This window comes from Alosa sapidissima, chromosome 13 (assembly GCF_018492685.1).
Source record: "Alosa sapidissima isolate fAloSap1 chromosome 13, fAloSap1.pri, whole genome shotgun sequence".
NCBI classification, from domain to species: domain Eukaryota; kingdom Metazoa; phylum Chordata; class Actinopteri; order Clupeiformes; family Clupeidae; genus Alosa; species Alosa sapidissima.
The window spans coordinates 24,156,151-24,183,562 of record NC_055969.1 but is presented as its reverse complement, the minus strand read 5'-3'; the positions used below and the strand labels follow the sequence as shown (position 1 = coordinate 24,183,562).

Sequence of the window (27,412 nt, the reverse complement as noted above, 5' to 3'; positions counted from 1 at the left end):
TGAAGGTTAGACAGGACAGAGTGGGGTAAACTGCTACTGCGAATAAGTGCTTTCCTTTCCCATCTCGCCCAGCTGTTGGTAAAATATTGATATTTTGCTTTTATTGAAGAGTCGAGGCTACGCTTGCAGAGGAGGCTGCGCCGCCATTTGATGCCAGAGAACTCAGCTGGTTTGGGGGAAGCAAAAAAAAGATGCAGCTTTGTTGCTTTTAAGCATCTGCTTTATTTTCAACGTGTTTTAATTTGGTACAGAAAGGAACATTTTGAAGCACTTTAGTGATGTGTCTCAGAAACAATGCTGTCATTTAAACCCACTTCACCTTCTTGACGTTTTCCACAGCTCCGTCGCTCTCTCTCTCTCTCTCTCTCTCTCTCCCTCTCTCACACTCACTCTTTTCTCCTGTTCTCCTGCCTTAATCCATGCATGTGTTCAGAGGAAGGAGGAGAGAAACATGTGGATGAGGTGTTCTCTCTCTACTACGGCCCCTGCTTCCCTTCTTCCTCTGGAGCACGGAGGAAAAGGACACTGTATGACGGACACTTGACCCTTATTGTGTTTCCTGTTTAGTCTCATGAGGGACACTGGGCTGCCAGCATCATCAGGGCTGCAGGGTCTGGGGCTTGAGTGGCGGTTTGACACGGTGTCCCATATTTAATGAAACGTATGTCGTGGTTTACATTGGCTAACGTAAACTTCGGTGACCTCTCCTGTTTGCACATGAAAAAATAAATAGCGCAGTATTTGACAATGGGACCGCTAAAGCACAATGATCAACATGGGATCCTGCCAATCACTTGTTTGCATTGTGTTATTTGTATGTATTCAATTCTGAGCAAGTTTACCCGGGGGAAGTCAAACAGGAAAAGGAATGTTTATCTTAGTTGCATTGTTGCCCATTGATATATTTTTTTGAGCTGAGATTTTGGTTGCTTACTGTTTTTTGTAATCATTCTAAAATGGTGTGTGTGTGTGTGTGAAAGAGATAGATAGAGAGAGAGAGAGACTGTGTGTGTGTGTGTGTGTGTGTATGTGTGTGTGTATATGTCTGGGTGTGTACAGATTGTCTTTATGCCTGGGGTGAAATAGATAATTGCCAATGTTTTGTTGCTGGTTTGTGTTTACTGTAGTCCCATTGTCAGGAAGCTGCTGAAGATGGTGTTTGTGTGTGCGTGCGTGTGTGTGTGTGTGTGTGTGTGTGTGTGTGTGTGTGTGTGTGTATGTGTATGTGTGTGTGTGTGCGTCAGAGATGGTGTCTGGGTTTGCAGTAATGCACAGAGAAAATATTCAGTTCTTTATTTATGACATGAATAATGTCTGTCTAACCAGGGCACAGCTACAGAGGAGCTGCACAGAGACCCCATACATACTGCATACTACATGTACGCCTATGCTGTATAGCTATAGGTGAATGATTAGCCTATTACAAGTTCATTCACCATCAAATTGGCTTTGTAAAGGTGAAAATCTTGCATAGTGAACCTTTAATAATGTGCAATCTAAAATGGTAATAACAGGAGACAAGGCTAAAGGTGCAGCTATTTTCTTATTAGGAGAGCTATTTCTGTCTCAGTCTTCTTCTGCTGCTTCTTATCTGCTGTAGATTAAGTATAAGTATATTCACCTTATTCAGTCCCGCCCATTTTTTTAAATTCCACGTTGTCTTTAAACTTCCGGTCGGCTAGCTACGTCTAGTTAGCTTCATTGGGATAACACGGCAGAAGAGGATAGAGAGGCTAACTCACAGAACAGCCGCTCCAAAGTCAGTTTTTTCCTAACTTCAGATAGGAAAGCTGTATAACAGAAATGTCTTAAGTCACCACTGGTCGGGGCTCGAACCGGCAACCCTCCGGTTACAAGTCCAGAGTGCTAACCAGTGGGCCACGGCTGCCCAATTGATTGTTACAGATGAAGCAATATTTCCATAAAGGGATCAATCATGTTTGCAAACAAAATAAAATGTTTGGCAAACATCACAGATAAGCAGGAATAAAAAGGACTGCAAGTTCCATGTGTGTCTAACACACATTATGGTGTGTGGTTTTCAAAAATCAGAAACTGTTAACTACACAGGTTCAGAATTATGAACCCAAAAGCCTTCATCAATCTGCTGCTGATGAAACGAGATCGCAAGAGTGCTTTAGTTTCCTTGGGCTTTAGGGGACTATGTCACATTTTGAACAAATCAGTTAGCCAAGGACTGCAGTCTTCAGTGCTTCTCAGAGGTTTGCTTGTTCAGAAGTGCCAATATTGCCATTAAGAATGGGCAATCAACACCATGACCATTTAGAAAGAATGGTCTCTACATTTGATGTGCCAGGTCAGCTTGGACAGCCACTGTAAAGCACTCCCTGAGCCTGCACACTGGGCAGGACAGGGGAGAGTCCATGGCTAGGTTGGGGAAATGTTCTCAATGATGGGCAATTGGGTGCCAGTGATCCGTTAGGCAGATTTCACCACCCACTAGATTGCTTTACGGTCTGATGCAGACTTAGTTTCAGCACACTGATCGTGCAGTTGGTTAGTATGCTCTCAGTGGTACATTGGTAACAATCCAGCCTTATGCTAGGGTGAGGTTCTGTAGGAAGTAAAAGCACTGGAATACAGCCCAAGCTGCAAGATAGACGTTGCTTTCACTTCCTGTTTTGATAGTAAAGGTAATGGAACCACATCTAGCTAACACATAATGGAACTACCGGTATATGGCATTCTTGTTTATGAAATTAGGCTTGTTAATTCCAGAGCTATCATTAGCAAATCATTCTAATGTCGTTTAACATTATGACAAAGCATTTTATATAAACATTGCAGGTGTAATGTTACTTCTCTGTACACCTAGGAGAAGAAAATATGGTCACAATACAGTTACCAAGTATCTTGTGGGGTTTCTACTATCTATGGAACAAGTAAAGCATAGCAATCTTGTCAGCATTTAGTCAGTATTCCCTTGTCGTTTTCTTCTCATAATAATCACAGAAGAGGGATGAAAGTTTCATCTGCACCATTGCTACTTTCATCGTTGTATTTGGGCTCTTGCTTTTAATATTCATGGTGCATTTAAAACAAAGCAAGGCTGTTTTCTTTTTCTAATTTTAAACAGCTAAAAGTCTAATGATTTCTCAGCCTTTATCCCCTAACCTTTCTGTTGTCATAATTAGCTGTTAATTGATTTGTTGGAGCATTTAAGTTCCTTCAATCTGAAAAAGCCATTAACCCTCAGAGTTTCAAGCCCTGAATCCAAGCATTATGTTTTCAATTATTGAACATCCACAATATCAAAGCACGCATGAAGTTATCTTTCTCCCCTCTTTGTGTAAATACAAAGCCTTATCAATCAATACAATTTTGTCCCCTGAAATCTCAATGATCTGGAGCCATATTAGACCGAAGTACTCTGCTGGTTGCTAATGGGCTTCTTCACCACCACTGTTTGCTGGTGCATGTTAATTACCCATGAGCCTTTGCGTCACACATTAAGAGCTCTTCCACCGGCGTGTCATTGGAGAGACATCCTGCGTCCATTGCCCGGGATGGGTCGGACAGTGAGGGAGGGTGGGGGTCAATGAAGCGTCCACACACACACACACACACACTGAGCATAATAAAATCTAATCTTATTTGGAGCGAAGGGGTTGGCAAAAGCCATGTACAGAAAAGTAGAGAAAAAAAAAACTCAGCAGATTTCATGCTCTCTTCCACCCCCCCCCCCACCCTCTCCTTTCCGCTCCTGCCTACTGCCACACACACACACACACACACACACATACACACACACACATACACACATTAGGGTGCTGCTTTACATGGGCGTAGCGCCTGGGTGGTGTGTTATGCTCTGCAGGCTATAGGTGTAAAGCTGCCTGTAGCAGCAGTGTGAGTACGGGTGTGTGTGGGGTGGGGTGGGGTGTGTGTGTGTGGTGGGGTGTGTGAGTGTGGTGGGGTGGGGGGGTGGTGTGGCCACCCCGCTGGGAAGATGAATCCAATAGAGACAGCTTTCCCAAGCACCCCTAGCCAGTTGGTGTGTGTGTGTGGGTGGGTGGTGAGTGGGTGGGTAGTGTGTGGGTGGTGTGGGGTGATTGGAGGGGTGTGCAGCTCATGCAAATACCGGATTATGGGGTTCTGACCTCAGCTAACCAGGAGGAGTGTGTGTGTGTGTGTGTGCGTGTGTGTGTGTGTGTGTGTGTGTGCCTGTGTGTGTAAGGGTTGGGGGCTTACCTTGGGATAGCTTCCTCATATTTCACCATGCCGTAGATATATAGAACAAAACACTTAAATGCCCTCAGTCTGTAGACTATGTAGTGACTTTGTAAAGGAGAGATGTTAGTGCTAATCTGTTAGCAGCCTGTGAACTCAGTTCATTCTCTTGCATTTTTTACAGTTTAAATAAAATCTGTCAGGACTCTAAGTTGCATAGTGTTAAAAGCAATTTCAAATTCGGGGGATGAAATCACATTTCCAATGTTATTTTTCTACACCCACATGCACACACACACACACACACACACACACACACATAGACAGAGAAGGCACACATGGAATAGATGAGGAGTGCCTACACTTTAGTGCGTGTGTGCTGATAGACACATAATGTTAGAACTCTATTCTTTTCTTCAGGTCTATTTGAGTAGTACTATTTGAAACCTTTTTTTGAGAGATTGCTTAGCATCATCAAAGAGCTGGCACTGTTCTTTCATTGTTCTACTTCCTGTCTTTGTAGATGCTGGTCATCGGTTTAAAGAGATATGCAGTAATCAGTGTAGACTCGGCTTTCCTTCTTGGCCCTTCTTTGTCAGAATCATATTAACTTCAGCATTGACGGCTGTATGCCATTAGTGCTTTTCTTGCTTAGCAAATAGTTTCCCCCTCCTCTTATTGGGCATCAGCCAGCACGACACTTTGTGTACATCTCTATGTAAATTTCTCCAGAGGCAGGGAATGTAAGTCCTCATACATATTTCAGCAGATTATCTTCATCGATAAGAAATGATGATACCTTACTGTGTGTGTTCCAGGTTTTCCATGGAGCGTTGTGCTGATTATAGTCATGCTTACTGTAATTATCATTTTAGCTGAACCTTGTACTGGACAGCACAATTTGGACTCTGAGCTCCAGCTCCAGCCCCTGCATGGGATAGCGAGGGGTTGAATTAGTTACGCAACGCGTAAATAGGACAGAGGAGAAATACAAGCTCACACACACGACGCCTGCCACACTCTTTGTGTCTGCAGGGGAGTCTACTGTACGTACGGGCTCCTAACAGGTCCACATGATGTCTCTGTGGAATGGGGAGCTTGCGAGGCCAGAATTTGGCATATTATTTCTCAGGTCTAATGTTGCATGACAAGAGACCAAGGTTCTGTCAAGGTGAATCAGTTTCTGGCTCTCTTTAAAGACCTTGCTTATACAGTCACGCTCCTCTCCTCTCCCCTCCTCTCTTCTCCTCTCCTCTCTTCTCCTCTCATTTCCTCTCCTCCTCTCCTCCCCCCTTCTCTCACTCATTGTAGATTTGCATGGCAGGTCTTTTGGGAGGGACAAACTATTCCCTCTAAATCCCTCCTCCCTCCTTTCACTTCCCCACCTCCAAAGGATTAGATCACACAACGACAAAAAACCCTTTTTGAAAAATCAAATGCAGTATGATCCCCCCCCAGTTATCTCCCCCGGTGACTGGGCACCGTTGAGTTGAGTTGAGTTGAGATGAGATGAGTTGAGGAGGTGTGGATGATGAGGGGGAGAGGGATCCTCCTTCAAAGCACCTCATTCGCTCCACTTGTAATACAGAAATGAGCACATCCATGAACACACCATGAAAAGACGTATTAATCTGGCAAATTAATTAAGCAGATGAAACATTCGGTAATGCAGTTGCTTGGCTACTGTGAGGTATACGTGTGTGTGTGTATGTGCGTGTGCGTGTGCGTGTGCGTGTGCGTGCGCGTGCGTATGTGTGTGTGTGTGTGTGTGTGTGTGTGTGTGTGTGTGTGTGTGTGTGTGTGTGTGTGTGTGTGTGTGTGTGTGTGTGCGTGCGTGCATGCGTGTGTGTGTGTGTGGAGATGTGCGGATGTCGTGATTTCACAGGCAGCCCACCTGCGTGTAATCCAATCACAGAGTGGCGGTGCTGTTATTGCTGTTATGGAGCCCTCTGCGCGACCCCCTTATTTAATCGCTGCTCGTGCTGCGTCCATTAAGATGCTTTTAGATCATAAAGCCGCGTGTCCTCCCCTGGATTAGGAACGAGAGATGAGGCAGAGGAGGAGGAGGAGGACGAGAAAGAGTGTATGTGGTCGTGCCGTGATCCGCATCAGGAAGGACGGTGAGGTGCAAGGAGGGGGAGGAAGAGGAGGGGACGGAGGAAGAGGGGGATGAACTGAAGAGAATGTATGTGGCTGTGTCGTGATCCGTATCAGGGCATGCCAGCGTCCGCTGCACGCGGATCATGTTCACATGACGAATCGTTTAAATGACCTGCCACTAGCTGGCCCAGTGATGGGGAGTAGACTGATGGAGAGCTACCACACCAGACCGCTCTCTGTCCCTCTCTCTCTTCATCCCTCTCTCCGTCCCCATCCTTGTCTCTCTCTCTCTCTCTCTCTCTCTTTTTGTCCCTCTCTCTCCCCCTCTCTCTGCTTCTCTCTGTCCCTCTTTCTCTCTCTCTCTCTCTCTCTCTCTCTCTCTTCATTTCTTTCCCTCCGTCCCTCTCTCTGTTTCACTCTGTCCGCTGCGTTGTTCAGGTAATCTGTAGTAGTTTGTATAGAACCCATGCGGAACCTTTTCAAGCTCAAGCTCGGCACTTCACAGAGGAAGGACATCCCATTTTTCCTTGAATTTCCCCTTGGGGAATAAAGTATCTATCTATCTATCTATCTATCTATCCTTTTAAGGTACAGTCAGTGAAAAACTGCTGAAAAGTCTAATTTCACCATAAAATAAAAGAATGAAAGAAAAGCACTGAGTGCACCTTTAAATCTGCTGGATAGTGGACTCATACAGCTCGTCCATTGAAGCAAACCAGCGTTGATTAGGATGGTGTTTGGGGGTGGTGTTATAAGCCAGGGAGGTGGAGGTGATAACTTGTCGGACGTGTGAAATTGATGCCCTCATTTCCAAGGTTGCATTGCAGTCCACCCGTACTCAGATCTAAACCATACACCGTTGGGATGGGATGGGATGAGTGACCTTTAGCTTAGGGCACGTCCACCTCTTTTGCCATAGTTACGACCTCTTCAATAAGATTCTGGAGTATCATTTGAAGAGATGTTTTATATCCTGAAGGCACACTGAATTTATCATCTCACCAATCTGCCATCTATTGTTCTTGAGTCACACACACACACACACACACACACACACACACACACACACACACACACACACACACACTAATCTGTAGTTGATGGAAAATGGAAATCCCTTCCCTGGCCAATGTGCCTGTTTCAGAGCTGCTGATAAACTGCTTCTCCATTATCAAGGGGCTGTTTGAGGCCTGACATTTGAGTCGCCATTTATCACTCTCCTAGCAGGAGGTGAGTTAATGATAATTGCAAGGTCATTGTGAGCACTCTGTAATTTGAAGTGGGATCTTGTTATGGAGAGGCGCTCTGACAACCGATTATCACAGCAGCGGCAGATTTGCCTCATTTTTAGAAGTCTACAGAAGGCCTTGTTTCCAGTCGAGCAGATGTAATATGTAACACATGAATAACCTTTCCTGGGAGAAACCATTTGATTTCATACGCACCCGAGAATGGAGAGGGCTGTCAGATGCAGAGATGAGATTAAACTCAGAGTAATATTCACAGTTGAATGCAGTGAAGACTCTGCATTCACAAGCTGCATGTTAGGGGATATTGATCTGCAAAGAAAAGGGGTGTTGATGGTACGGGGATGTAGTAGATATGACTAGATTTCCAGCCATAGAATAAGGGCACAGATTACATGTTTGTTTCCTGGTTCTTTTTAGTAGATGTAGTGTATAGTACTGTTGTTCTGTGTGGTCTCCTATTGAATAATCCCCACATTATAGGCTGGGGATCATGTCGGGGTGCATCATCAGACTATACTATAGGTTTGTATGATCAGAGACAAATCTAAAAATACTATCCAGTATCCTAACCACCCAAAATAAAACTTCAAACTGTTTATTGATACAGTCGAAAATAACTGCAGCATCACCTCACAGATATAAAAAAAAAAATAGATTTCAGACTTGGACACGAAGGCGTTTGGCAGAAGAAAACTCGTCGGAGCCATGAGCGCAGAGCTTGGCCGGATGCCAGTCTTGGGTTGACAGATCTGCAAGTCATGGAGGTAGAAAAGTGGCAACGCCGGTTTATGGCCCGGCTTTATCAGATGACACTTTTCCCCGGCCGATGTGGCAGGCAGTGGAGAAGAGGCGGAGCAGTGATAAAGGTCGTAGGCTGTGCAATAACTTATATCCTCATTGCTTTAAAAATAAATAAATAAAAGGCAGACTATATTTCTTGGAGCAAACACAGACAAACAAGCGAGATGGATTTTTTTTTATGAACAGATGATGAAAAGAACTATGTATGTGCATTTTGGCCTGATGCTTACAGGCATACGGCTGGTTATTGGCTGCTAGGTGTAGGCTATATTTTGGCTGGCTTTGTTCCTGTTGGGCTACGGCTATTACGATGAGAAAGAGTGTTAGAGCTGGTAGTCTTATCATCAATAATGGCCATAAAAAATTATGCTCTCCAGAAACATGCCCTTGTTATTTTCGATGCCATAGCAGTGTGTGTATGCTAAATGTGTGTATGTGTGTATGCTGAATGTGTGTGTGTGTGTGTGTGTGTGTATGCTGAATGTGTTTGTGTGTGTGTGTGTGTGTGTGTGTGTGTGTGTATGCTAAATGTGTGTATGTGTGTATGCTGAATGTGTGTGTGTGTGTGTGTGTGTGTGTGTGTGTATGCTGAATGTGTGTGTGTGTATGTGCTGAATGTGTGTGTATGCTAAATGGGTATATGTGTGTATGCTGAATGTGTGTATGTGTGTGTATACTGAAATGCATTGATAGCCTTTTCTATCTGCATGGGGATAAGGTGATCCGTATCCAAGCCATCCACTTAAAAAGAAAAAAAGAATCTGATATCTGGGTTTTTTTTTGGTGATGATGAGACTGATGATGGTGTTGATGATTACGGTTATAGCAATTATTCTGTAGGAGTGAATTTCCCAGGGGCGTCTCTCCTTGAAGTAGATGACTCTCTCACTGAGCATGAGCCATGCTATGCATTTGCTTTGCGTTTGCTTCTGCCGCAGAGCCTGTTTAAGTACGTGGAGCGGAGCGTCCTCAGTGGCGGCCAGGCGGGCGGCTGTCTCCTTAAAGTACACCAGCAGCGTTTTAATTAACGGCCTCTTGTGCAGGCCCTTGCCACCGAGACCACTGATAACCTATCCGTCTTCGCTTCCCGCCATACATTAACTGCGCGCCCTCTTCTGCAGCGTCAGGATGCCTTCAGCGCTCCACAGACGTTTCAAAGGAGCGGCGTTTAAACGCCCGCAAACGGAAGATCTACTATCCTGGCTTTTTTCCCTCGTTTGCCAGCCACTGTGAATGTTTAATGTACGTATTGATTTAAACGCCCATTTGTCACTTTGTTCTGTCTGAGAGAGACAGTTTGGGATGAAGATGCCTGCCTGCGCTTTAGATGATAAACGGATTTAGTTTTCCCCTTTATTTGGAGGTAACGGAGAAAACTTGTCAACTAGTGCTCGTGCGACTCTGACGCATAAGACACTATATAGCAATTATATGTCTATACGTTTTTGAGGGATTTAGAACGAGGTTAGTCCAAGGGGATCCTGTTTGGCTTTTCAGCTTTGTGAAGCCCTGATGTAGAAGTAGCTTATGCCTGCCGATGCGCTTGTACTTGTGTGGAAATCAAAAGAGTTGTACAGCACTATGTATGGAAATGCATCGCTATCTTAAACAAGTTGCTGGAGCAGGCGGTAGAAAACGTCATGTTCAGCAGAAAGAGGCGAGATGTGTCTCCTTATCTGGAGGCGTGGGAGTTTCCCCTCCATATATTCGACCTCCATATATTCGACGTGCGTTTGATTGATCTCCTGGCCTTTGTGCTTCTCTGTTTGATCCGCTGCAGTGTGCAAGCCCGGGTTCTACCGCTCGGCGCTGCAGACCCAGAGCTGCAGTAAGTGCCCCCCTCACAGCTTCACCCGCGTGGAGGCCTCCACCACCTGCCAGTGCGAAGCCGGATACTACCGCCAGGACTCGGACCCCGCCAACATGGCGTGCACAAGTAAGAGCTTCCCTTGCACACAACCGACTAGTCTAACATTGTGTATTCATGTGTGTAGTGTTAACTGGAGTCATGTATTTAACATGTTAAAACTAATAGACAGGAAATGCAAAAAAATGCAAGATACAAAAAAAATATCTAATAGATGACAGAAAATGAAACTTCAAATTATTAACAAAAAACTGCTAACAAATGGGTGATTAATGTGGCATTCTTAAAGTAGCGATACAAATAAAATGGGGTTGCGTAACATTTTTCACCTCAGTGTATCACAATGTCTTTATAGTATTGATGCAGTGTGCAACACTAGTCTAGGTAAGACCCAGCAGGAGCGCTCTCAGTACAGACCCCACCTGAGACCTGTGGCCCAGCTCTGCCCTGTCTCAGATGTGTGTCAGAACGATTTGCTTTGAGCGAGCCGTTGGTTTGGCTGGGCTCAGCGTATCGACCCTACACATTAGCATGCTATTGATTTCCTGTATGTGAGGGGGATGTCCAAAGAGCTACAGCAACAAAGAAGAAACAAGAAAGCCACCTTTGGTCCCGTTAATCCATGTGTGTGTGTGTGTGTGTATGTGTGTGTGTGTGTGTGTGTTGGGGGAGGGGGGGAGGGGGCTGCGGGCACCCTCGGCCAGCACAAAGCCAGGATTTAGCTGAGCCCCGGCAAATCGTCTGGTTGATGTGTTCTCATGCCTTGGTCGGTGTGTGGCCCGTTGTGTCTGTCTCTGTGTGTTTGTGTGTGTGCATGTGCTATATTCTGTGCTTTTCTTTGCCTGTTTGTATCATATATTTATATACTGTATCTTCGTGTGTGTTTTTGTGTGTGTGTGTGTGTGTGTGCGTGTCTGTTCCCGACCTCCAGAGCCTCCGTCGGCGCCTCGCAACGCCATCTCCAACGTGAACGAGACCAGCGTGCTCCTGGAGTGGACGGCGCCGGAGGAGACGGGCGGCCGCAAGGACCTGACCTACAGCATCCTGTGCCGCAAGCTGGCCGGTGAGGCGCGTCCAGCGGAGCCGTGCGGGAGCCACGTCCGCTACCTGCCGCAGCGCACCGGCCTGCGCAACAGCTCCGTCATGGTGGCCGACCTGCTCGCCCACACCAACTACACCTTCGAGGTGGAGGCGGTCAACGGCGTGTCCGAGTTCCTGGCCCCGCTGCGCCAGTTCGTGTCGCTCAACGTCACCACCAACCAGGCTGGTGAGTACACAGGCTTTTCTCTGGCACGGCGACCCTCCCTCACTCTCTCCCGTAAGACATCACACAGTGTCCAGTCCTCCCTCGCTCACTCTCTCCCGTAAGACATCACACATTGTCCAGTCCTCCAGTCCTCCCTCGCTCACTCTCTCCCGTAAGACATCACACAGTGTCCAGTCCTCCCTCGCTCACTCTCTCCCGTAAGACATCACACATTGTCCAGTCCTCCAGTCCTCCCTCGCTCATTCTCTCTCGTAAGACATCACACAGTGTCCAGTCCTCCAGTCCTCCCTCGCTCACTCTCTCTCGTAAGACATCGCACATTGTCCAGTCCTCCAGTCCTCCCTCGCTCACTCTCTCGTAAGACATCGCACATGGCTCTTTTCCATTAAGGGCCGGGGCTGGCCCAAGGCTTTTCCTCGGTCTTAAATACTGGTGCGCGGCCTCTGTGTTGTCTTTCCATAAGGAACATTGGGAACATTAGCTAACAATGCTAGAAACTTCTTAACAGTGATTAGCAACAACACCGCGTGCATATGTCCAATTAATTACAAGGACAACAAGTCATAACATTGTAAGAGCCTGTATCTTTAATTATTCCTCAATCATGGAAATATAAAAAGTCAGAGGCTTTACCTCAGACACTGGGGTTTTACCCCATAGTGGAAAAGGGCCAAGAGAGAGAAAAGTGACCAGTCCTCTCTCAAGCACAGCGCCATTCAGTGTTTCTTTGCTCTATTCTTTCAAAGAACCTTCTTTCAGATGTCTATTGCATCAATATTTACCCATACACACGGCAGGATGTTCGATTTCTTATGGCAGGATGTTGGATTCCTTATGGCAGGATGTTCGATTCCTATATTCTTGAGGAAGTGACTCTGTTGATCACTCTGTAATGGATTCCTGTTCTCAATACCTCAGTTCTCTAAAGTGTGACGTTCATTGCAGACGTGATGCTTTCATGTGTTAAACCAAATGAAGGCTTTAGGCTGGTATCTATGTGCTGGAGCTATTGAGGAATTTGGAGCTTTTGATATGTTTGTGAGGGGGTGGGCTGTGGGGACAGCCTGCTGTGCTAACTTCAAAGCATGTTAAACAGGTAACCGAAAGAAAACGTGGTGAAAACGTCTTTTCATAGGGAAATGGTTTGATGCATGGACAGTGCACTGACAAACCTCACGTGCACAGACACGAAAAAAGGCCTCCATCAGCAGCATGTGCACAGCATGTGTGTGAGTGTGTGAGTGTGTGTTTGTGAGTGAGTGATGTGTTTGTGAGTGAGTGAGTGAGTGAGTGAGTGAGTGAGTGAGTGAGTGAGTGAGTGAGTGAGTGAGTGAGTGTGTGTGTGTGTGTGTGTGTGTGTGTGTGTGTGTGTGTGTGTGTGTGTGTGTGTGTGTGTGTGTGTGTGTGTGTGTGTGTGTGTGTGTGTGTGTGAGTGAGTGAGTGAGTGAGTGAGTGAGTGAGTGAGTGAGTGAGTGAGTGAGTGAGTGAGTGAGTGTGTGTGTGTGTGCGTATGCGTGTGTATGCGTGTGTATGGGGGGGGGGGGGGGGGGGGGGGGTTCACCGAGCTGCTGTTGATCCACAGTCATGTGGACAGCTTGGCACTGAAAACTCTGAATGAAATCCTCTGGCAGACACATGGTACCATTTTAGCTGACAAACAATGTACAATGAAAGAGGAAATAATGTAAAAAAAAAAAAAATTAAAAAAAACATACAAAAATAAAAAAAAACCTCAATCAAATTGCTAGAGCTGAGTGGGGTTTAAAAATAGTCGTGTCCATGTTCAACCTAGACAAAATGAAACATTATTTGTTCTCTGGAAGGACACCTTAATGTCCATTAAGTGGAATTAATGAGAGGCCGGAGTGATTCAGGCGTCTGCCCAGCAGCGGTGGCCTCTAGTTGAGGGCGGCAGAGAGTCGAGCGCCCCGACATCGCCCTCCCAGGAGGCCAGTTAATTAGCAATGAGAAGGAACAGAGTGACTGGCGGCCGCCATGGTCCTCCCAGGCATCTAACCTTGGTCCTTCACCTGTCTGTCTATCTCTCGCTCTCTTGTTCTCCCTCTACCTCTCTCTCTGACTGTCTCTGTCTCTCTCTTTCCCTCTGTATCTCTCTCTCTGTCTCTCTTTCTCTCTCCTGCTCTCTCTCTACCTCACTGTCTCTCTTTCTCTCTCTCTCTCTCTCTTTCTCTCCTACTCTCTCCCTACCTCACTCTCTTTTCCTCTCTTTATCCCCCTATCTCTGTCTTTCTCATACAGTCTCTATATCTCCCTCTGCCACCCCCCCCCTCCCCCACCCAGCCACAGGGGGCTCTCTCTTGGGAGAGAGAGGCTGCTATTGACTTTTCATTACCGTAATGATGACCATAACGGATAGAGAGTCATAATCTCCTTTATCTGAAAGAGTCCTGTAATTACTTGGGATCGCTGGAGACAGGCTGTGGCACCTGTAGCTCATCGTCGCCATGCCGATAAGCCCAGGCGGCGAACGTGGGATTTCACCAGCAGCTGTGGAATGGCCCCTGTGTGGAATACAGAGCGAGCTCCCAGTCCCTTCCTCACGCAGCGCTGGTTAGCGCGGTGGAGGACGTCTCGCTGACGTAAATGAAGGCTGGATGTTTGACCAAGGGAGACGAGAAAGTACTCATTGTACGGCAATGAAATGGGCGAAGAATAATAATTCCTTGGATTTTCCCAATTAAAAGTGTTTATCAGTTTCGAAATGTTTTTTCGCTTACAAAAGAAATTATGATCGCAACAAAAACTGCAAATGTGAATTTGTGTCCGTGAGCCCTTCCATCTTATCTCAGCTGTGTCCAGTCTTTTCCCCCTTTTGTCCTGCCAGTATGAAGGGCAGCTCGTGGAGGCTTAGAGCACGAAGGCCTCTGTCTCCCCCGCATCTTTCCTTAAGAGAGCTGAAAATGGGGAACAACACCTTCAGTAAGCCGCTCTCTCGGAAGGATGTGACTTCACAGTGCTCGGCGTATCGGCCTGGGAAGCGTCCGCTTTAGGGCTGTATCACAGGTGGAGCAGGTGGCTCCAAGCCCTCTCCGTCTATTTCTCTTTTGGTGCTCTTTTTGTCAGCCCCAATCATTTACGCAAAAGCCTGGGCTATTTTCTCGCAGCTCCTTAAAGGAAGAAATCAGTTTCTGTACTGGGTGAAATGTTTAACAAATAGACCTAATTTGTGTTTTTATTCCGAAGCGATGCATCATTGTCACAAAAGCACCACAGAGAGCATTTAAATAGCACCTCGGCGCATGCACGCACGCACACACACACACACACACACACACACACACACATACACACACACACACACACACAAAGAGACAGAGAGAGAGAGAGAGAGAGAGAGAGAGAGACACACACACATACAGTATACAGAGACACACACACACACACAGAAAGAGACACACACATACACACACACACACACACACACACACACACACACACACACACACACACACACACACACACATACGAACACACACACACAGACACTCCCTCTCCACTATTTAAATTAAGCAAAGATTGTGTAGTAGGTTGTGTCCTCCTCCCTTGGAGGAATAGATTTAGCAGCTGCGCCCCACTCTGTGTGCTGTCTCTCTTCAGAGCAGAGGGAGGATGAGTCTCTCCAAGAGCTCGCTAATAAGGACGAGCGGAACCAACATCTTTATAGCAGAGGCAGCCTCATCCAAACACTATGGGGGCATATTCAGCCTCATCCAATCTCTATGGGGGCATATTCAGCCTCATCCAAGTTCTATGGGGGCATATTTGGCTCATCAATATGTGTAAAAGCATTTGTCACCATCTACAAGTATTTCTTGATTTACAGGTGTTTTGCTCTCCACAAACACAACAGTCCGAACCCGTGGCTTGTAAGCAGCGATTTAAAGGGCCGCGTTTGGAGCAGGGGTGCGATGCACGGAGAGGGTTAAGGGGCAGGGAGGGGCCAGTGGTAGCGATCAAACGGAGGCGCTCGGGAGGGGGGGGGGGGGTTGCACAAGCGAAAGAGACAAATCTGTTTACTTGTTGAAATCCGACACGCCACACATAGGCCCCTTTAATAATCAGATGGCAATTTGCAGACATCCATCAAAATGAGAGTTGATTTCCTGCTCCCCCCCCCCCCCCCCCCCCCCGATCGCTCTCTCTCTCGGAGACGATTGAACAGCCAGCAGGTGCAAGTCATTAGCGAACGCCACGCGAGCCCCCCACAGCCAACTCAAGTGCTTTCATGTTTTTTTGTGAGCATGTTTCACTCACACACACACACACACAAACACACACACAAACACGCACACGCACACACACACACACACACACACACACACACACACACACACACACACACACAAATGACAACATTTGTAGCATTGTGGCTTTAGCTTTCCTTTGCTGTCTTTTTTTCCGCCTGTCGACTTTGAAATGATAATTGATGGATTTGATAGCAGTGTGTTTTCCACTCTCAATATCCCTAATTGCTGCCAGTGAGCTGTGTTTAGCAGCTGGGGGTTTTGTGGTGCTCCCCAGTTTTGCGTCTCTTATGACCGGCCTGTCTGAAGCAGTGGCCTAGGAAGCCGTGCACATATCCACCCCCAAACTCCCTCAATTTACCCCAATATCCCTCAAAGTTACCCCCAAATCCCTCCCGGTTCCCACAAACCCAAACTAGTTCCCTCAAACCTCTCCCAGTTTCCCCAAATTCATCACAGTTACCCCAGTCTTTACTCTCTGACATCAGATGGTGTTAATGTGATGGCAGGGGGGACAGAGTGGCACTGTGTGTGTGTATGTATGTATATAGTATAAGTATACTCTTTTGATCCCGTGAGGGAAATTTGGTCTCTGCATTTATCCAAATCCGTGAATGTGAAACACACTCAGCACACAGTGAACACACAGTGAGGTGAAGCACACACTAATCCTGGCGCAGTGAGCTGCCTGCAACAACAGCGGCGCTCGGGGAGCAGTGAGGGGTTAGGTGCCTTGCTCAAGGGCACTTCAGCTGTGCCTACTGGTCGGGGTTCAAACCGGCAACCCTCCGGTTACAAGCCCGAAGCCCTAACCAGTAGGCCACGGCTGCCCGTGTGTGTGTGCGTGTGTGCGTGCGTGCGTGTGTGCGCGTGTGCGCGTGTGTGCGTGTGTGCGTGTGTGTGTGTGTGTGTGTGTGTGTGTGTGTGTGTGTGTGTGTGTGTGTGTGTGTGTGTGTGTGTGTGTGGGCGGGCCCATGTTCCCGATTTCCATTCTCATGAATGTAAATGCGAAGTGGCTGCAAATGGAGATGTAATAAGTGTAATGGTGAATGAGACAGACAGAGAGGGAGAGCGTGTGTGTGTGTGTGTGAGAGGGAGAGAGAGAGAGAGAGGGAGAGGGTGCTCTTGGCTGACTCGGTGCTGCAGGTCTTAAGTCTGAGTGTCCTTGTTAGCCCCTGAGTGGTTAGTGTGTGTGTGTGTGTGTGTGTGTTTGTGTGTGTGTGTGCGAGAGAGAGGGGCAGTGGGGGTGGGGGGGGTGGTGAGGATAATCGACACATGGCCCAGACGGTCAGGGCTCTCAAAGGCCAGCTCCTGGCACGGCCTGTTGTTTGGCAGGGGCGATATCGCACCCCGCGTTTGGCTCCGGGGACAACTCCTGTCTGCCAGAGGTTTTCATCTCCCCTGCCGCAGTCTCCGCACACAACCGGCCTTGTTTACAAACAACACAGTCTGTTGAGAGACCTTGCCACCAGCGACCATGCTGGACCACAGGAGGATGACCTCTCCTGTAAGCATAAACACAAACATAAACAAATAGCCCCACCCCTCCCATCAACTCAACAACTCTACTGCAGTACAACACAGAATAAAGATTTAGATTACACAACTATTTGTCAGAGTTTATGCTGGTTAATTAAAAAACTTAGTTGAGAAACTAGTGCACTTACTGTGTGAGTAATCATGTACAGTTTGAATCTTAGCTACAGAGAGCCACATTAGGTCTAATCCTGTCTTCAAAATAGGAGTGTTTGGGAGGAGTGTTTCCTCCAGCCCTAGCGGTTTTGGCAGGGTGTATCATTGCTCCGTGCCGCACCTCAGCCGCATCTCCCCCGTATCTCAGCCTCGTCTCCGCCACGTCTGCGTCTTCACATGTCTGGAGCTGGCTGGTGCTGCCACGCGCCGGGCCAATCCCCTATCAGCGCCACGGCAACACTTCCTGCGCACAGGCATTAACGAGAGTGCGATCTCACATCCTGTGCCACGCTTCCTATTGGAGCGAGGTGTTCCATCTGTTAATTATCGCAGCTTGCCATCGTTGTTTTTTTTTAAAAAAAAAGCTCTGACTTGCCACAGTATCTCAGCAGTGCTTCGTTCTGTCTTCTCAGAGGGCCCTCAAGTGCAGCAGAGACTAGCACAAGAGTACTAGGCTACAGTGGCAGTGTCATTTAACACTTATTCAGTGTCAGTGTAGTTTATACTTATACTTTTTTTCTACCTATCTTGCTATCTGGATTTGTTTAAGTTCCACTGTCCTCACCCAACAGCTAGGAGGGCAGCTTTTCTTTTCCCCTTATTCAGAGGCAGAATAAACTCGAATGGTCCACAGGTGAGCCGGCCCTCCCTTCATGCCAGGGGACCTTTTGTTTGGATGGAAACTCTCTCTGATTGTTTTCACCGCCTCTGTCATCGCTGATGGAGATCAAAGCTTCCCCCACGGCCTCCAACTTACGGATTATTGAGAATCAATAGCTAAAAAGTCTCCTCCCCGGACTGAAAGTCAACATTTAACAGGCTGCCAGACTGTGTAAGTGGCCGGGCCACCCTCCACAAAAAAAAAAAAAAAAAAGCCGCTCCTTTTTGGCGCTGTCTCCGTATCGGATTGCGCAGTATTCCGTTTCAGGCTTTTAAGATAGGAGTGATTGTAGTCTGGTCTGGACTGAGAGGTGTTCTGTTACGCTTTGTGAGGAGGGGCAGAGGAGCAGACCGCTTGTCCTCCTCCTCCTCCTCCTCCTCCTGCTCCATACAGTCCTATTGAGCGCTGAAGGCCGCCCAGTGATACCGCGGCTATCAGATCAGCACCTGAGGGATCATTTCAGCACTTAAACGCCCTCTTTATCTCACTGCTCCAGTCTAACACGTCCATTCAGGGATATGGAACAGTCTTGCGTTTCAGCCAGCAGTGTTGGAATGACTTTGGCTCTATTTGTTTCCTTCTCGTCATTGTGCTTTGAGGCTAACTTGGGGTCAACTGCAGTGGCCCAGCACAGAAGGGCTGGTCTATGAGGTTGTGCTGATTGCCAGATGTCCCTTTTACTCCATGCCTTCATTAGTTATCATTTGTGTAAATGGCTGTCTTACTGTAGTATCCTTACCTGTACTCTCCTTATAGGCGTAGATCACATTGACCAGTGTGGTTCAACTTTCAAACAGCAAAGCGAACATATTCAATTGTCAGTTAAGGCAAACCGTTTGTGTCACCATAGGAACGAGATAAAAACGTATTATGGTCTTAGCGTTGCGTTACGCCACTGGCCAATGTGATCCCCGCCTTATTCAGACACAACACAACAGAGCACAGCAAAATCATAATACAATGCAGTGGAAATAAATGCAGTGTAAATAGCATGTGTAACATGATGTGTAAACACAAATGTGTCATATTTCAAATGTGAGGACTTTAATTATGTATATGTGAGTATAGTACTTACAGTAAGATGTTGTACTATGTTGTACTACGTGAGTTAGATGTGTTGTACTCGGACCCTTTTGCAGTAAAAATGGAGAGAAGACAAGCGCAGGAAGGGGAGAGTATGTTGTTATTTTGTCTTTGGTTTGGAAAGGGCTCAGAAAAAATGTGGAGCAACAATAAAGCACTGAGGAATACGGCATCTCCTGAAGCCATTTTCAAAGGTGTTTGTCAGAACCCCTCATCAAACAGCCAAGATAAAAGTGTTGTCAAACCACATGCCCAGATTGTCGCGCACGTGAACAATCTGTGTTAGGTTTTAGTTATTTATCTATTTCTTTTTTTTACTGTGCTGATTTTCTAATGCAAGTGTTGAATCATAATTGTCTACCAATTAATGTGAAGTGCCTGGTGATTATGTAGAGTAGATGTGGATTAAGACAGTCGGAGAAGAAACATGCACAAAACACAAATGGCACGGACGTCTTCGCCTGTGACTTGTCTGTCGGCAATTACAAAACATTGCATCATAGTAACATGCCATCTGAAACCCATGAAACAGCTCCTCTGATTTGAAGTGAAAACTGAAGGGAACTATTTTATTTTTAATTTACCTTCCCTCTCTCTCCTCAGCACCTTCGCCCATCACCGTGGTGAAGAAAGGCCAAACGGGCAAAAACAGCATCGCCTTGTCTTGGCAGGAGCCTGACCGCCCTAACGGCATCATCCTAGAATACGAGATCAAGTACTTTGAAAAGGTAAATTACCATCGCAAACCTCGCCAGGGCTCAATGTCACTCGATGTTTTAAATGAGTTGTTGTAACCGCAGCAACTTGAATACTGTTTCGCCTTCCCAATGATGAAGTGAAATGATTAATGTTTGCATGGCTGTCGAGCGTAATGGTGGGACCGGAGGTATAAAACCAAAAGCAATTGAGCAGTTATCTCCTGTTTCAAGCAGGTGACACATCATTACCTGAACAATAGAAGCCGCGAAACTGATTGATGGCTTTGGCGTCACCTTTTTACTGCACTTGTCAGGATCGCGGCACGCACGCCTCAAGTGGGCCTTCGGTTTAAACCGCCCTTGAATTGACACCACAATCCCAGATCTTCCCAGAGCAAAAATCCCCCTTTCTCTGCCCCTGCCTAGGTGACTTGGCAAGGGTACAGGCGTTATGCGCAGGCAGGCGGGCGGGCGGGCGGGCGGCCTGGGAGATTTAGCTCCCGAGTCCCCCTCCGGCTGTGGTGTTGGCAGACAAGAGCAGCGGCAGCAGAGGCAGTGGCAGAGGAGAAGGCAGGAGAGCTCACAAAAGCCTGAAACCAAAACCTGCACTGATCCCTTCCTCTGATTGCCTGTCAGCGTCAGCGCACGGCTTTAGGGAAGACAGGGGGGATTGTGGGGGGCATTTCAAGGCTTCAGCGAGGACGGGTGGTGTTGTGCGGGTGTGTGTGTGTGTGCGTGTGTGTGTGTGTGTGTGTGTGTGTGTGTGGGGGGGGGGGGGGGGGGGGGTTGGGCGTATTTCAAAATGGGGTGGAAGGGGATCAGGCTGGAATAGAGGAGCTCAACTATATGACATCAGAGCATGTATGTCCATAGTCTGGGAAGCACTGATATGAGGATGGTTTAAAAGCAGCACTGGTGGAAGAGAGAGAGAGAGAAAGAGAGAGGGAGAGAGAGAGGGAGGGAGAAAGAAAGAGAGAGAGAGAAAGAGAAAAAGAGAGAGAGAGAAAGAGAGGGAGAGAGAGGGGGGGCAGGAGAGAGAGAGAGAAACAGAGAGCGCAGGAGGCACAGGAAAGAGAGAGGGAGGAATAGTAGAGAGAGAGAAAAAGAGAGGGAGAGAGTGAGGGGGCAGGAGAGAGAGAGAAACAGAGAGCACAGGAGGCACAGAAAAAAGAGAGGGAGGAATAGTAGAAATAGAGAAAGAAATAGAGAAGGAGAGAAAAAGACAGAAGCAACCCCCACCACCACCACCACCACTCCTCTTCTGTGGCCTGGACTAATGGACGTGGGCCCATTTAACGCGGTGCTTAAGACCCACGACAGGCAGACACAGGAAAGTGATACGACCCTGCGGCCCATAACCTCAGGGGGAGACAGACAGACAGACAGACACATTTTCTTTTCCATTAGTTTTTATGGCTGTCATTTTCCTTCTTACTTACTGCCGTCACAGGATCAGGAGACCAGCTACACCATCATCAAGTCGAAGGAAGACGGCCAATCGTGGCGGACGGCCTGAAGCCCTCGTCTGCGTACATCTTCCAGATCCGAGCTCGGACCTCCGCGGGGTACGGCGGCTTCAGCCGGCGCTTCGAGTTCGACACCAGCCCTTACCGTAAGCACAGACTCTCTGGGCGCAGCCGTTTCCCCCTCGGCCCACTCCCAGATCTCTCCAAATGTCCCTAAAACTCTCCAGTTCCCCTTGACCATGCGCAAGACAAATCAACCCACATGGCAAAGCCCATGCACAAGATTAGCTCTCATTGTTAGCGCTGATTAGTGAACACTCCACCCTCCGCTACAATCCCCATAAGAATAACATCAACAGAAAATAAAGCCTAATTGTGTCTTTTGTTTGGGTGCATTCTGTTCCCACACGACAGCTGCTAACAATGCAAAGAAATAATTTCTGCAAGAGGCAAGTGGCCAAGGAATTGTGGGGGTTGATTTGGTGTGTGTGTGTCTGGGCGTGCGCGCGTGTATGTGTGTGTGTGTGTATGTGTGTGTTTGTGTGTACATATGTGTGTATGAATGCATGTCTGTGTGTGTGTGTGTGTGTGTGTGCGTGTGTGTGTGTGTGTGTGTGCGTGTGTGTGTGCGTGTGTGTGTGTGTGTGTGTGTGTGTGTGTGTGTGTGTGTGTGTGTGTGTGTGTGTGCGCGTGTCTGTGTGTGTGTCTGGAGCTGTTGTGTGATATGTTTTGGCAGCAGTGAGGCCAAGTAGATGAGTGACAGGGACGTCCCCGTGAACCAGCACACTCGCACACACACTCACCCACACACGCACACACACACGTCTGGTCCTCATTGCTGACGGCCTCTTCCTGCTTTTGTCCCAGCAGTAGCGGCGTCCAGTGAGCAGGGCCAGGTCCCCATCATCGCCGTGGCCGTGACCGTCGGAATCATCCTGCTCGCACTGGTCACCGGCTTCCTCCTCAGCGGACGGTAAGCCCAACATGTGTACACCATCCACACGCTGTCACCGCCATACACACACACACACACACACACACACTCACACACACACACACACACACACACACACACACACACACACACACACCGTCACCACCATACACACACACACACACACACACACACACACTTGTCATACACACACACACACACACACACACACACACACACCGTCACCACCATACACACACACACACACACACACAGCAGGCCCGGGCAGACATCTCTCAGAGTCCCATGACCTGTCTCTAAAGCACCACAGGGGTCACAGGGGTCGCAGGGGTCATGTGTAGGACACAGGGTGGAACTCTGATGGTGTGTGGCTACAGTAAGAGTTCCATGTGATGATAATAGATGTACTACAGTGTTTCCCACAAAATTGAATTCTATTTGTGGTGGCAGGTTTGCAGAATTAACTTTTTTAACAAATTAGCACAACGTGGTTATGATGCTAACTAGATTTAAGCACAATTTTTAGTACAACCTGGAAAATCATTGTGTGGTGGTCAATGTTGATATTGTGGTGGGCTGCCACAAATAAGTCAATGTACTGTATTAAGAGTTCAATGTGATGATGATACCGTAGATGTATTTAGAGTTCCATGTGATGATTGGCAAGATGGGTTAAGAGATCAGAGTGTGTTGCATCTTTAAGATGAGCCAATCCCCAGAGAGCATTTGTTTGTGTTTGTTTTTGTTGTTGTAATTAACGTTACTGTCTTTTGAAGTTCCTCCTTTAGTAGTTTCCCAATGGAAAGGGGACATAAAATGTTGTGAATCACAACTATCACCTATTTGATCATTTTGTTAGCCAGGCCAGATATAATATAGTGGTGCTTCAGAGCGTGATTCAAGATGTGTTCATTCTCCTTTGTGGCGGTGGGGGCAAACCCATAACCGCGTGCTTTGTGCTTATTAGATTCAGTGATTCTGTGGGAAGCGCTGCTCCGGCCTCTTAATGTAAACAGTCTTTTGGGGAGATTTTCTCTCGCGATCGTGTTTTACAATGGCTGCACAGGAAACTGGCCCAGCAACAATATCCTGCTCGCACACATGGCGTCCTACTTTGCATGGCAGACAGAGCGTCTTAAAACAGACACATCAGCATCGGCCACGTCGTGGCATTGTCTCCGCACCGGTGAGGGAAACAAATGGAGAAGCACTTTATCTGCCGGTAATAAAACGCTGTTGGAATATCGCAAAGTGCAATTTCAGGAGTCTGGCAGCTGTCCATCAATTTTTCACTAGCCACCACCCCTTTTTCCATTTCAAAGCCCTCAGCCTTTAATAAAACCACTCTCATGAGGCCCTGATAACATCACCTCGGTGCTACAGAGATACAGATGAGACAGCCTTGAATGTGTTGCATTTGTGCTTGGCAGGAAATGACATTTGCATTTAACGTTTTGGCAAGTTTAGTCAACGGAGCGTTCTATCGCGAGTCAGAGCTCAGTAAATGTCAAAGGCAAGCACCCAGAAAGTGAGAGGAAGACAAGCACCTAGAAAGCGCCAGCGTTGGGCGACAGCGGCGTCTTTTGTCCCCAGAGGAAGGGCTGCCAGCAGGGCAGAATCTGGAGCACAGAGGGGGTCTGCTGACCGTTTGATCTGACGGACTCCTGTTGCTCTCCTCTCCCTCCTCCTTCTTGTCTCGCTCTCCTCCTCTGTCCTTGAACTTGAGCGCCACCTTTAATTCTCTCCTGTCGCCTTGTCCAGCCACCCGTAGATCTACGACTCAGTGCTGGACGACACCAGAGCACCGCTGACCAGCCTTCACACAGCCCAGCCTGAGGCCCGCGCTGCTGTTTCACATGTGCCTCCCCTCCCTCCCCCGCCACCCACCCGCCCACCCCCCTCCCCGAAGGACACCGGCATCTGAAACAAATCGCTGAAGGCGCATTAGTTTATGGGCTGTCAGTTATCTCGCTGCCTTGACTCCTCTCTAACCTTCGGCAGGCACCTGGCCCCCCTCATTTTTAAAACAGTAGGTGTGCAGTAGAATCTGTCAGGGATGGCCACGCAAGGCGCTGACCACCCCCCTCACACACACACACACACACACAGACACACATATATGCACACACACACACAGACACGCGTTCAGACACACACACACAGACACACATACGCACACACACATCTCGCTTGCGCTTATCGCTGGGTAGAAATAAATGATAAGTGTCCCATTTGGAGGATGCGAGGGCAAGACCCCCCCCCCCCCCCACACACACACACACACACACACACCATGGCCTCGTCGCTCTCCCCTCACTCTGGCCTCTCAAATGAGATGTAAATGATGCATGGCGAAGGGTCAGGGTCACTTCCATCTGCCACAGCCCTGAGGTCCCCCTCGCAGTCGTTTAAAAACCACATCAGCCCACCCCACCCCACACCACCCAGCCCCATCTCTACGAGGCCATCTCAATTCACCGAATTACAATTTCGGTTGATGTCCTGCAAAAGGCTGGCACAGCTAAAGGCCTGAACTCGTTGCAGCTATTGGAGGGACGCTCAGTAAGGCCCTCACAACAACACAGTGGCTTGATTTGATTTTGCGGGGGAGGGGACTTCTGTGGTGTCTGGCCATCCACAGTGAGACTCTGTGACAGACATGTGGTGTGTGTGTGTGTGTGTGTGTGTGTGTGGTGTGTGTGGTGTGTGTGTGTGTGTGTGGCGAGGGTGGGGGGCACTTCTACCACAGGAGGACAATGCAGATGTTCACTGCTGTGGCCTCTGGTCCTCCACAGTGTGGCTCTGTGGCAGACGTGTGTGTGTGTGTGGTTGGGGGGGTTGCAGACGTCTGCTCCGGGTGCTCTGCCATCATTTCTGGTGACGGCCAGACGGGAACGAAGCGTCTCTTTGGGCAGTGGAGCAGAACGTCCAGACGCATTAAGCACAGAGGGCAAACAGCTGGGGGTTCAGTGTGTCCTCTCCTCCCCGCACTGCAGTGAGCGCCCGGTCAATATTTGCACGTTTTGTTTGTCGTTAGTTTTCCGACCGTTTGTGGAGCAACCCGCACGAGATGCAACAGGGAGTGTGTGTTTTTGTGTGGGAGGGGGTTATTCATGTCATGATAAGCTGATTGGGGATGCTGTGTGTGTGTGTGATTGTGGTATAGTGTGTGAGTTGGGGGGCCCAATTAAAAGCCCCTCATAGTGGAACACAGGAAGTTACTGAAAGTTACTGGAACACAGGAAGGAAGTTACTGTGTCTGTGTGTGTTTGTGCTGGGTGTGTGTGTGTGTCTGTGTGTGAGCAGTGGCGTCTGACTCACGGACTCCAGTGAACCGAATGCTGAGCTGAGCTCTCCCCTGGGGGACACACGACCGCAGCTGAATCCTGCTGGATTAGGGCTGTGTGTGTGTGTGTGTGTGTGTGTGTGTGTGTGTGTGTGTGTGTGTGTACTGGATTAGGATCGAGCGCCCTCTGATAGGACCTGGCCTGACGGCCCAAAATACACGCAGGAGAACAATCATTGCCCCACCCACCCCCACCTCACCCCTTCAACCAGGAAGCCCCCAGTTTTCATCCCAACAGAAATAATCTGCTGAGAGATGCACCAGCGTTCATGCCCAACACACACACACACACACACACACACACACACACACACACACACACACACACACACACACACACAGACACACACACACACACACACAGACACACACACATACACACAAAGACACACACACACACTAACTCTCACACACACACACACACACACATCGACACACACACACACACACACACACACGCCCCGGAAACAGGGGGGAAGTAAAAGTCACATGGGCCAGGCAGTGTGGACGGAAGATCAACAGAGTCATGTTACAATTGTGGGAGTATTAGCACTCTGTCATAATATTGACGGGGGCCGCAGCAACGAGGCAGACGAGTGCTCAGAGTAGTTTCAGGATGTTTATTTTACGCCCCTCAACCTAACCCCCTTTTTCTCTTTCTTTCTCTCTCTCTCTCTCTCTCTCTGTCTCTCTCTCACTTTCTCTCTGAAATTCAAATCAAATTCAAATCAAATTCAAATGAGTAGTCATTGTTGCCAAAGCTACAAGTATAACATGTTAATAATCAACTTTACATTAGTATTGGTATAGAGATAAGGAACAAATATAATAATAATAATAATAATAATAATAATAATAATAATAATAATAACAATAATAATAAAAGGATAAATGGTAAATGGTATTAGGACAGTAATAGCTTTAGCAATATTGCTATACTGTAGAAAAACAAAACAAAAAAAACGTATTATTGTAAACACATATTATATGCCTACACTTGCAGATACATCTTAAGGTAAATAGCAATACCAAATATTTTAGTCGGTGGATTGAATTTACAAAGCTGTTTTTTAATTAAGAAATATGTCCTTCGTACTTTGTCAGCCAGGTTTTTGATGCCAGATTAAACCTTCCTGTTGATGTTATCGTAAGTCCTAAATAGTTATAATGTGATACTTGCTTTATGGCAGTTTCTCTTATTTTAAAATTGTTTTCTTTTCCTGATTTCTTTTGAAAAACCATTATTTTTGTTTTGTTAGTATTAATTGGTATTGCCCAGTTTTTGCTATATGTTTCGAGAATATCAAGGCTTTCTTGCAGGCCTGCTTTTTGAAGTAAGACCATGTCATCTTTCATTCATTCATTCGATCTTTATTTATTCTCGGAGGTTCATTGAGGGTAGTCCTCATTTTCAGTGAAGCCGAGATTACACAGTAATAATGGAATAACAAGATTATAGACCCTTTCAAGAGAGTTCCATTATCAGCATCATAGTTGGCCCCACAAGACTTCCTTTTTAACATTCCATATGTTGTCTTAATGCAGAGGAAGTAGATTGGGGCCCAAATAGAACGTTCAAGCATTGTTTTTGTTTACCTTGTTGAAAGGGTCTATAGTATAATAATTGTGGAAAACAAAATAAAACAAATAATAAGATAACCTACATACCATTATAAAGGAGGAAGGGAAATAAAAATACAGAAAATATTAATAATAAAATAATAACAATAATAAAATAACATTTACATAAAACAGGTACAATTTGACATA

At 47.2% G+C, this 27,412-nt stretch overlaps 1 protein-coding gene across 1 annotated transcript in view; it reads left to right on the top strand.

Moving 5' to 3' along the window:
- The window catches only part of LOC121680003 (ephrin type-A receptor 5), a 60,667-nt gene that overhangs the window by 19,950 nt on the left and 13,305 nt on the right, over positions 1-27,412 (top strand). The window contains 6 exon segments of the mRNA XM_042059142.1: positions 10,123-10,278; positions 11,141-11,476; positions 19,781-19,905; positions 21,326-21,370; positions 21,373-21,487; positions 22,212-22,314. Coding sequence (XP_041915076.1) covers positions 10,123-10,278; positions 11,141-11,476; positions 19,781-19,905; positions 21,326-21,370; positions 21,373-21,487; positions 22,212-22,314 — 880 coding nt within the window.